This window comes from Equus przewalskii, chromosome 10 (assembly GCF_037783145.1).
Source record: "Equus przewalskii isolate Varuska chromosome 10, EquPr2, whole genome shotgun sequence".
NCBI classification, from domain to species: Eukaryota; Metazoa; Chordata; class Mammalia; order Perissodactyla; family Equidae; genus Equus; species Equus przewalskii.
Genome location: NC_091840.1, coordinates 14,660,624 through 14,672,864, shown reverse-complemented (window position 1 = coordinate 14,672,864; position 12,241 = coordinate 14,660,624). Strand labels below are relative to the sequence as shown.

At 37.7% G+C, this 12,241-nt stretch overlaps 1 protein-coding gene across 35 annotated transcripts in view; it reads right to left on the bottom strand.

Moving 5' to 3' along the window:
- BPTF (bromodomain PHD finger transcription factor) overlaps positions 1–12,241 on the bottom strand; it is a 141,520-nt gene that overhangs the window by 86,711 nt on the left and 42,568 nt on the right. For all 35 annotated transcript variants that reach the window (XM_070561550.1, XM_070561539.1, XM_070561548.1 and 32 more), the window contains exons 3-4: positions 6,809–7,032; positions 32–238 (exon numbers count right to left, since the gene is read on the bottom strand). In XM_070561550.1, the coding sequence (XP_070417651.1) occupies positions 32–238; positions 6,809–7,032 (431 nt within the window). The remainder of the gene's footprint in view (positions 1–31; positions 239–6,808; positions 7,033–12,241) is intronic.

Sequence of the window (12,241 nt, the reverse complement as noted above, 5' to 3'; positions counted from 1 at the left end):
AACATCACTTTTAACCAAGTAATTGTTTTACCCTCAGATTTTCCTTGCTCAGGATCATCATCTGGTGTTTTGTCGTCATTGTCTTTTTCAAGGGACTGGTCTTCAAACTCTTCTCTGCTTTTCTCAGCATCTTTGGAGTTGTTATTCTCAGTCTCATTCTTGTCCTTTTCTATGTCTTCTAGGCTTTTAACAATATCAATGTCTCCCTTTTTGGCTCTTATGGATTCCAAAATTTCTTCTATAATAAAAACAAATAAAAATTTCATTTCCATATATACTAAATGTAAAACTACTACAAATGTCACTTAAGAGTTTCAATAAAGTTATTAAATATGTTAAACGCATTTGAACTATGAAATAAGGATCAAGATTACCAATAAAATTTTGATGATTAGAGAATTCAACTCATTTGGTTATCTTCTCTTCTAGAAAATATACGTTAATTATAGGCTCTATTTTTTTTTTGCTGTGTGAGGAATATTGGCTCTGAGCTAACATCTGTGCCAATCTTCCTCTACTTTGCATATGGGACGCCACCACAGCATGGCTTGATGAGTGGTGTATAGGTTTGTGCCCGGGATCTGAACCTGTGAACCCTGGGCTGCTGAAGCAAAGCTTGCGAACTTAACCACTACGCCACCAGGCCAGTCCCTCTACTTTCTTTTTTTTTGAAAAAAGAAAAATTAGCCTATCTTTTGAAATTGACACTTGATAGAGATTACTGTCATATCCTCTGCCATATGAAAAAAACTGTAAGCTGACATAGACCCACAGTCTGGGCAGCGTGGTCAAAACCTAGAGACCCATGACCTAGTGCAGATCTGACTCGAATTAGCTGGGTGACCCTGGGCAAGCTTCTTAAGCTTCAGGCCTCCACTGTAGAATGAGAAAACAGAGGCCCATTTGGAAACATTTCTCTCTGAAGTCCCATAACTGTTCTCAAAGTCACTAAACCCCTAAGGGCTCTAACCCTCTTTCAGCTCAAGCAGTTGAGACCACAGCACAGTGCAGACCAAAGCCATTCAGCACAGACTCTTGGACATCAATGATATTCTTTGGATTATGATCCAACACTATCATTTTTTAAAATTTTATTGCTCAAATTGTTCCAACTTTGGCCACTGGGAGCTTTTTCAGGTAAGTCCTGTGTCCTTTAAACACGGCTCATTCATTCATTCATTCATCACCTCCTTACATTCCAGACTACAAGATGCTCCAGGCTCACCTTGTATTTTCCCCGCCCCAGCCCTAGAATCTACCATCTCTCTAAGGAGTCCTGGTTCTTTTTTATTGGAGAACAATATCTAGAAGTCACGGTGTGGGCACTATGTATACTTGTTACTACTGGTGTGTCACTGCTGCTACACTCGCTTGGCTAACAGAGCTAGGAATGCATGTTAGGTGTACTTACCCACATATATATACATATATATTATCTCTGTATCTATCTGTGTCGGGGTGGGGCGAGGGCTGTGTGTGTGTGGTTCATTCAAACAATGCCCTGTTGCTCATCTGTAACTTCCTTCTCTGAGAAGAAAAACTTGGTTTTCATTCTCTACAATATATCTATTTATTTGTTCAATTCTAGTACACATGGTGAAGCAGTTTCAGAATCGCTAAGCTGTTAGCCCACGAGAAATAGATTTACCAACTAGAGTACACTGTTTGTGAACAAGAAGAAACATTTTCAATGCCATGTACCATGGTACTTCTTTTTAGATTTCTGAATTTCCTTGTTCATACTTCCTTTGTTTAAATGTTCTCTACCTTCATTTTTGTCAATATTTCTTAAATTGTAGGTATCTAGAATGTTTCCTAGGCTTAGAAAAATCTTGTAAAGTCATCACTGGAAAATACTGACCTTTCCGGTAAAGTGACTAAGTTTGAGCTGGTTGGAGTTAACTCCTCACACACTCTCTGACCTGCTCTACTCCTAATTCCTCTAAGAATTCAGAGCCAATGATTACATGAACATCTAAGACAGCTGTAGGAAAACAATTTCAAATGGAAGTTGGAAGGAATTTCAAGTTGGAAGGAACTCCAACTGGCATATTTTCTGTCTTCTTCATCATCATCATCCCAGGATGCTTTTTTACATTACTTCCTCACATCTTTTGCTTATCTATACATACTGCTTCAGGTCCAATGTACCATAGCCGCATTTACTCTAGCTAAGTACACTAAACTTACCAATGGAAGTATCTCTCTGTTTTTTAAAGAACTTTTTATTTTGAAACAATAATTACCAGTTACCTGCTTTTCTGCGAGCCATATTATTTCTCACTTTCAAAGACAGCTCCACTCTGATCTTCAACTGCCAGCTTTTCCTAACCAAACTGTTATACATCCCTCCCAATTTCCCTAGTGCCGGTTAATGAGAATCAAACAACACTAAAAAATAAATAAATACTAAGTTTAAATCAAGTAATTTAGATGAAAAGCACAGGTAGGATGACCACAAGTCTCTGATTTTCTATAAAGGTTCTAATATCAAATATTCTATCTTCTTACCTCCTCTATCAAGTATACATATATTTATCAGTCTATATGTGCTTATTTTAGGTTCAAAACACAATGGTACCAATAGCCATAAGAAAAACAGACCAAAAAAGTTGGGAGGAGAGAAAAATATTAAAGGATGAAAGAAAAAATAATCAGCTTAGATTGTATCTAATCTACAATAAATATGTCTATTCTATAGATATCATATCCCATATTTTGCAGGAATATTTTAAAACTAAACAGAAGAATTAACCTATCAGATTTTAAAAACTCCTCTACTTAGAAAAATTTATTCTAAAAATAACTTCCCTCAAATAAGCAAAATAAAGCATTATAAAACACAATTACCATAAAGGTAATATGACAAACATATACAGTGAACTATTTATAGTTACAAATACCTAGTAAATTGTAGAATTTAGATGGTAGGCATATGGGTGTTTACTGTATAGTTCTTTCCACCTTTCTGTATATTTGAAATTTTTCATAAAACACTAAGAAAAAAAGGAAAAGAAAATTCAACTACCGAAAATAAAATTAAACTCTCCTAAAGTGGACATATATGTATATAAAAACCAGAAGGCTATAAATTTGAAAGGATTTATGCTATTTGGGAGGTTAAAAATGTTAAGTCATTAGGACAGGCTGTGATTCTGAAATTACTGTCATGATACTGTAAATTATTCTTAGCTATTTCAGAACCCCAACAGTTTATGTTGTTTTCACCCCATAAAATCCCAAGTTAAAGTACACCACTAGATATTATTTTGGGTATTTACCTGGGATGGATGTTCCTAAACTGACTATCATAGCCAAGATTTTGGTTCCCAGAGAGAGCAAATAAAGGCAATGGTGGCAGACCGGTGTTTACAGGGAATTCTTCTACCTGAATGTTTAATTCATTGCCAACACACAGCTTACAAAGTTGCTGGGAGGATTAAAGGCTTGTAAAACATCTAGTTGAACACCCGGCCCACAGTAGGTACTCAAAAATGTTAGTTTCCCCTTCTCTTCCCCATCAATTTTCAATTCTTGTGAATCCCTCCTCCTCTAGTACCAGGTTGGTAGCACCTTAGCAAAAAAAGAAAAAGAAAAAATATACACTTGTCACTTTTTGTCTGGATCTTATCAAATCCAAGGTGCAATTCACCTTATTTAAATGAACTTCATATTGTATTAAAAGGGTAACTGCAGGTTGCAAGGCAGTCTCAGAGCACACAAGTTTTGGCCATCTAACTTTCTAAGAATACAGTGTGGCCGAATGCTCAGAGCTCTCTCTGCTCTTCTTGATTACTATAAAAGGTTTAACTGATTTTTAAAAGTATGTTACACGCTGAATTACACTGAAATATAACATGCTCATTGTAGGAAATTTGAAAAATGTAAAAAGGAAACCAACTATAATCTTACTACTTGAATTGACTATTTTATTACTATTTTTATTCTTTTCTCAACCCCTCCCGCCCCCCGCAAGCCCCAGTACATAGTTGTACGTTCTAGTTTTAAGTCCTTCTAGTTCTTCTGTGAGCTGCCACCACAGCATGTCTACTGACAGATAAGTGGTGTGGCTCCGTGCCCAGGAACCAAACGCAGGCCACTGAAGTGGAGTGCACTGAACTTTAACCACTAGGCCATCAGGGCTGGCTCAAATTGATTATTTTATTTTTTTAAGATTTTATTTTTTTTTCCTTTTTCTCCCCAAAGCCCCCCGGTACATAGTTGTATATTCTCAGTTGTGGGTCCTTCTAGTTGTGGCATGTGGGATGCTGCCTCAGCATGGCTTGATGAGCGGTACCAGGTCCGCACCCAGGATTCGAACTGACGAAACACTGGGCCACCTGCAGCAGAGCACGCGAACTTAACCACTCAGCCACGGGGCCGGCCCCTCAAATTGATTATTTTTTAATGATAAAAGCTGGTCCATTTATTCAGTTGGTTATTTAGAGGAAGAGAATTTAAGTACCTCAAGGGCCCAGGTAGTGTTTTTGCATGGTACCTTATGTAATTCTCCAACATATCATGTTCTATCACATGATAATCCACATGGAATTAACCAATTCTTCTATGACAGACATTTTTTGTTTTTTACAGTCCCCCCCTCAAATCAGACCACTAAATATTTTGATTATCCATTCCAATTTGGTTTTCTTCTTTATTTAATTAAGATGATATTATGTGTACAATTTTGTATACAGACAAGTTTACTCTGGAAAACATTTCTAATTCAACCTACTTGATAACACACTTCATATTGCTTTTTAGGGGACTGGACATGATCCTTTATTACTGTACTAAAAGCTGAGAATTCAAGAGAGTAAAAAGGGATTTTTCAATTTGTCAAAAGAGTGCCATGATTCATGAAAGGAAATTATGAGGGGAAGCAACCTGACTGAAATTAATAAAACTTCCTATTATTTGATCTCTAGTATGTAGGGAAGGGAGTGAGAAGGGGATTATTTTCCTGCAACTGTTGACCTCCCCAAAGAATTCTGATGAGTGAAACTTATCTGAGGAAAAACGTACATATTTTTCTAAACAGATCTACTAGAAAAAATACTTCAAAATACCAGATATGAATAAATACAATCCTTGGCAAGTAAGTCTGCCTGTTTCTCAAGACAAAGTATATTTGTGTGCCACAACCATTTATGCATGACAGCATGATTATTATTCTCCAAAAATACGCATGAATTCAAGAGAACATTGATACAGAGTATGTAAGAAAAGGTTTGGATACAGTTGAACTAAATATATTTATTAATTATAGACACTATTTTTAAGCAAATGGAGAATGGGGAAATTTTTCAGTAAATGGAGAATGGGGAAAATTAATAGGATTAATGTGTATAGCAGATAACGTATGCAAAGGAGCAGAACAAGGCAAAGTGTACTTCCAGAATCTTACCTAATCATTTCATCTAAGTTAAGATTAAAAGGTACCACTAGAAATCACAGGTGATAATTATTAAAGATGCACAGAGTATATCTGGTAGGATTTTAAAAATGGCAATACTGGTTGTCTCTGGAAAAAGGAAAGTGAAATGGGATTATGAAGGAGAGAGACTCACCTTTCACTGCATACTCTATTGTACTATTTAAGCTTTAAAAAGATATCATACGTATTTATTATCTTTTAAAAGGCAAAGAATTTTTAAAAAGCAAAAAGTTGAGCAATAAAATAAATAAGGTAGTATTGAATTATAACCCAAAGTATAAAATAAATACCCATAATTATAATGATATAAATAAATGACTGAATAAACAAATGGAGACAAGACAAATTTCCTGTGCAGAAAAATCCCAAACAGTATATGTGGCTAACTGCTCCCTCAAGGAGGTGGAGCGTACCTCCCTACCTCCTGAGCGTGGGTTGTGCACAGTGACTTTCCTCCCAAAAGCACAGTATGGGTGGGAGAGGTAATTTTACACTGGAGAAACCTGACAAAAACTACCCTCCACTAGGTGATCAAGGTCAACATCATTAGTGATAAGTCAGGATGACAGCATGTACTCTTCGTACGATGGTGAGGATGGCACTTCACCTCCGTGGTCTTCCTTCCCCAATCCACAACCCTAGGCTAACTACACAAAGAACATGAGACAAATCCTAACTGAGTGCATTCTACCAAATACCTGACTGGTACTGCTCAAAAGTGTCAAGGTCATCAAAAATAAGGAAAGTCTGAGAAACTGTGACAGTGTAGAGGAACCTAAAAAGACATGATGACTAAATGTACTGTGGTACCTGGATGGGATATGAGACACAAAAAGGACATTTAAAAAGACCAGCGAAATCTGAATAAGGTATAGACTTAAGTTAATTACAACGTATCAATATTGGTTCATTAGTTATAAAGGCAGTACACCATAATGTAAGACTTTAATAATAGCGGAAATTTGGTACAGGGTATATGGAACCCTCTGTACTATCCTGGCAACTTTTCTGTAACTCTAAAACTATTCTAAAATTAAAAGTTTTATTAAAAAAAAAGCAAAGTGTAAATTTAAAAAGAATATTATTTCCCATAATTAAAAACAGGACTTGCAAAAAGGTTTAATAAGATACTTGAATTAAAGAAATCAACTATTTGGGGGCTATTACTAATGACCAAGACAAGACACAAAATGCCAAAAGGTATGGCATCTCTGATTTATATTGAGATGAACAAGGCTCTCTTGCAAAAATGAAATAGAGAATTAAAATAAAATATACATACTTGAAAATTTTAACCTATTTTCAAGTTTTGTACTGATTTCATGCCAAGAGTTTATCTCAACTTTAACAAAAGTAAAATTTCCCTCTCACCATTAGCTGCCGCCAGAAAGGATTTGTTACTGCCCCGAGCTTTATTGGTCAGGTCTTCAGTTATGTCCATGTGCCGGTGTATTTCTTCACGCATTTCTTCCAGAATTTTGCAGAGTTCTGCTTCCCAGTACTCTTTGTCTAGACAGTCAATTAATTCTGCAAGCTGAACTTTTGTGCTGTAGTACCAAATTTTCTTTTCATTTTCGTTTTCTGTATCTTCTTCTCTGTTTAAAAAAGTACAAAAACATTTTCTATGTTGGTACTTATCTGACAATTTCATCTATCCGCTGAAGGTTAAAATATGTAACACAAAGTATGTGCGCGAAAGCTCAATGATTTGCTCAAGAGATCCCCTCAAGGCTTACTCATTTTATTTCAGCAGCCTCTAATTATTTTGATATCCTAGGCCACAGCAGCTTAGCATGAAATAATGTGCAAGGAGTAGTGGGGAGAGAGGAGTCAACACAGCAGCAAAGACTATCTAACAACACGACGTCCAGAAACAGGACCTCGAGGCTCAGAGTGTGAGCGCCTCGGGGAGGACAGTCTTGGCTGTACCTCAACTGACTTTAGCATCATCACTGTAACCACACGATAAGCAGAATTTCAACCAGAAATACTTAAACTATGTTATACACTTGGCAGGTCCGGGGCAGGTTGGTATTACAGTAGAGTTTAGAAACATCTCCATCAAAATGGTGCAAATGCTCTAAATTCTGATGCTCGGAGGAGTCATCTCAATTGAGTGATAAGGTCTCCTCTCTCTTCTTTTCTTATGGACAATCAGAGCTCAAACTGGAGAGAAGAGAAGCAGCTTCCTTCCCTGCTTAAATCTCTCTGAAGGTTCCATTCATTTGCAATAGAGATGGAGACTTCAATAGGGACAGTCACTAACTAAACACACAAGGCATATTAACATCTAGGACCAGACCTAGAGAAACACATGTAATAGTATTTCTTCTCTCATTCAAAAGGAATTCAGGTACCTGACGAGAAAGAGTCTAACTTTCTTGTCTACTCAAAGGCAAACTCATGGAGCTGAAAGAACTGGGCTTTAAGAAAGATCTGACTTTATTTTATTTTTTTAAAGATTGGCACCTGAGCTAACAACTGTTGCCAATCTTTTTTTTTTTTTCCTGCTTTTTCTCCCCAAATCCCCCAGTACGTAGTTGTGTATTTTAGTTGTGGGTCCTTCTAGTTGTGGTATGTGGGATGCCACCTCAACGTGGCCCGAGCAGTGGTGCCATGTCCACACCCAGGATCCGAACCAGCAAAACCCTGGGCCGCCAAAGCAGAGAGCACGAACTTAACCACTCGCCTGTGGGGCTGGCCCCAAGAAAGATCTGACTTCAAGTGGACTCAGTCACTTATGAGATATGGGAGCATGGACAAACACAACTTCTCTGAGCTATTTTATTTACCTAACTGGTAAAATGGGGACAACGGTCTTCAGGACCACTGTAAGAATTCAAGGTACTAAAATAAGGCACCTATTATGGTGCCTGGGCACATCATTAGTGATCAATAAATATAAAATGTTATTATTACTACTAAGGTAGTAAACAAATAAAAACTTAGCAGAATTCCAGGAATGAGTCACTCACTAATTCTAAAGAAACAAGGGACATAGTAAGTTGTGGAAAAATAAAAGGATATCAAAATTATCAAAAATGTTAAAGAAAAAAAAAGAGTCCCTGTTATCTAGCTTTGCTCTTCCAAACCAGCATCTGCTGACATATAAGATTAGTATATTTCTCTGTTAGAAGCTTTTTACAAAGATTTCTGAGAATCATCTTTTTTTAATCTGCTCTAGATTTCACTCTATAATGGGTATTTCTAGTGACCTCTTATGACTGAGTGATGACAACGGTCTTAATTAAAATTTATAATGTTAAAGATGTCTGAGTCCTCTAAACAAAAAGATTAATGAAAAGCTTACTAGATACGTGGTACTGGACAAACTACTCAACCTCTCTATGCCTCAACTTCTCCCTCTGAAAAATGGGATGACAGTACTTATATCAAAACGCTGTTGTACGGATTAAATAAGTTAAAATACGTAAGTGCTTAGAGCAGTGCCAGCATCTAGTGGGTGCAATATGCAGAGTTGCTATATTTCCCTCATCATACTAAGTATGTGATATCTACCTTAAAATAAATAATTACAAGTGGGATGGATGTAAAAAAAAAAGTGGAAGTGTTTCAGGGGGCAAGCGGGAGAGTGGTCCAGGGGAAGAAAGTCCTAGCAAATGGAATAAACAGGCTGAGGCTCGAAGGGTAAGTTAGCCAAAAAGTTTTGGGGTGTTTTAGTTTGCTTTTTATCTATTTTGTTTTGGGTGGTGGCAAGCAAGAGAATTAAATGTAGAAAGTTAGGGACCCATGTTAAAGAATTTGAACTTTGTGGCCAGCCTGGTGGCGTAGTGGTTAAGGTTGTGCACTCGGCTGCAGCAGTCTGGGGTCTGTGGGTTTGGATCCTGGGTGCAGACCTATGCACCACTCATCAAGTCACACTGCGGCAGCCTCCCGTATACATAATAGAGGAAGACTGGCAACAGATGTTAGCTCAGGGCCAATCTTCCTCAAAAAAACCAAAAAAAAACCCAAAAAAACAAAAACAAAAAAGCTTGAACTTTGTGTTAAGAACAAATGGAAGTAATTGAAAGGTTTTTCAACTTGGGGCAAAAGGAGCCCTGATCAGAACTGATGTTTTAAAAAATCATCCAGCTATGGAACACAGAATAGAATTAGGGAATGGGGAATTATATACAGGCAAGTTTGAGGCTACTAAACTAGTCTAACAAGATGATGTTGGCTTGTATCATGGTAGAGACAGTGAGAATGGAGAGAAATTGATTCAATATTTAAGACGTAATTAAAAGGTATAACAAACAATAAAGGACAAAAGACTACTCCCAGGCGTCTAGCTTGACAAGTTGGTATGATGGCGATCCCATTTACTGAGTGGGAACACTGGATAAGGGTAGATAATGGGGGAAGTAATGAGTTCAGTTTTAGACATTTTGCACTTGAGGTGCCTACTACCTGGACACGTCCAGGAGGCTGCTGGACATACAGAACTGGACATGGGCAGAAGGGTTACAGACACAGGCCTGCTGGCAACGAAGTCAGCAAGTAAATAGGTGGCTATAGCTATTACAGGAAAGCAGGGGTGGAAAGTTGTATAAGTTAAAAAGTATAACTTTACACAGAGTTTCAAAATGTGATCAAGGTAATTTTATTCAGAATGGAAAGTGACAGGAAAAGTACTAATCTAATTTGGCAATTCCTGTTTCACTAAAGGTCTCAATTTCAAAGCAAAGGAATGACAGAATGAAATGCAATATTTAAGAAAGATTGGTCTTCTTATACATTAGAATAAAACTGATCTCTAAGTTGTTTGCTGAATATGTATCACGGCTCCTTGGGTAGACTATAAACTCACGTCTAAGAACCTTTCCTTTATTATATGCTTCACTAACCTATACAAATAACATTTTTAAATGCATATTAAACAAAAGCAATAATGGAAAAACTTAATTTCTATAAACTACTGCCATTACACTTAAAAACTGTTCACTGCCCCAGACTTTGGGCAATAGGTCCACTGATTCATCATTTTAAGCTTACGGGCTTCCAGGGAGAAAATATACCAAATCTCCACATTCTGTCAACTGAGCAATTTACAGGGCTTCAAAACTTTCACCAAGACGCCACATATAATCTACCACAAGGGGGCACTTAAACTGAAACTGTTTCAACCTAACTTCAATGAAAGATGTAAAATCTTTCAGATTTAGTTATCACTAAAAATGCTATTTAAAGTTTTGTATTTGACTCTACATAGAAAATAGTCAAAATGTCACAGCATGAAAAAATATCCTGATTTGTCTGAAATCTTCACTAAATTTTGTGTACTTTACTATGCATTAAGAAAGACAATTTGAGAGACCAGCTCAGTGGAATAGTGGTGAAGTTTGCATGCTCTGCTTCAGCACCACAGAGTTCGCAGGTTTGGATCCTGGGCACAGACGCAGCACTGCTTGTCAAGCCATGCTGTGGTGGCATCCCACATAAAATAGAGGAAGACTGGCATAGATGTTAGCTCAGCGACAATCTTCCTCACAAAAAAGAAAAGAAAAGAAAAGAAAAGCAATTTGAAGGACTATGATTAAAGCTTTCAAAGCAAATAAATTTAAATCAATAGTTTCATTGCCAGACATACAAAGAATTTTGCTGTTCAACTTAGAAAAGTAGATTATTTCACTTTATCAATAATGTATTATAAAGCCATCCACAGGTGCTTGAAAGGTAACTTCTTAAGTCCTTTGACTCATGTAATTTCAAAGGTTTGTACTTATTTAACTACACTCAAAAGGAGTTCTCTCCCGCTAGCCTGAGTGTTGTTTTAAAACTAATACTGATTTATCAGGAAGCAGAACTTTTTGGGAACGCCACTTATTTTATATTTTCTAAAAATGCCTTTACAGCATTAAACTTCAAACCAAAACGTGGCTGCAGTTAATTCACCATTTGTAGTAAACTTGCCAACAAAAGTTTCCACACTAGCACCTCCACAGCAAAACGTCAAAAAGAGAGAACGAGAAAACACCGTGGCCAGATATTTGGGGGGTATGTGGGCAAGACAAAAATTATAGATTCTAAAAAATAACAGATCCAACCCAAAAGGCACGAAATACACATTTTAAAACTTTATATACTGTTTCTCCTATTGGTTCCTGGATTAAGGTGATAGACTGAATTCACACATCTCATTTTACTCCCTCCCGAAACCCTCTTAAAACTATGCTAAAGAAATATTTTTAAAGATATAAACTCACAAAGATAGGGAAAAGAAAAGTGACAGCAAAAAGTTTCGGAAGCAGGAAAACAAATGGACAAGCGCTACCTTTCTCAGCAGAGCCAAGAAAGCCCACTCCCAAAGCGCAAGGGTGACATCAAGAACCAACAGTCGCTCTCGGAAGGCGCTGGAGAGGAGGGCACCAGCACAGGGAACTGCCCGAGGGCTGTCTGAGGAGCAGACCCCAGCCCGCCTGTCCTCTTCAAGCCACCCAAGGTTAGTCTCTTCAAGGAGATAAAACTGAGGTTCTCGGGACCCGGGACACCAGGCGCAGGTGTGAACAAACGTACTGCAAAGCAACCAAGGCCCTGCGAGGCTATACACACAGGAAATGCCGTATGCACAGTAAATGCAGCTGCTTCCACCACTCAGCCCGCCGGAGCGCAGGCTCCAAGGAGGACACCAGAAAAGGCCTCTCTGGGCCATGTGACCAGCTCAAGAGGAAGGACTAAAGATAATGACATCAGGGATTCCCAATAAAACAGATTAAGATAATCACCCTATGGTTAAGCTTGAAATTGATAAGGCCTACCCACTTGCCCAGGGCTTCCAGTCAGCTGTATGATCCCTCAGTG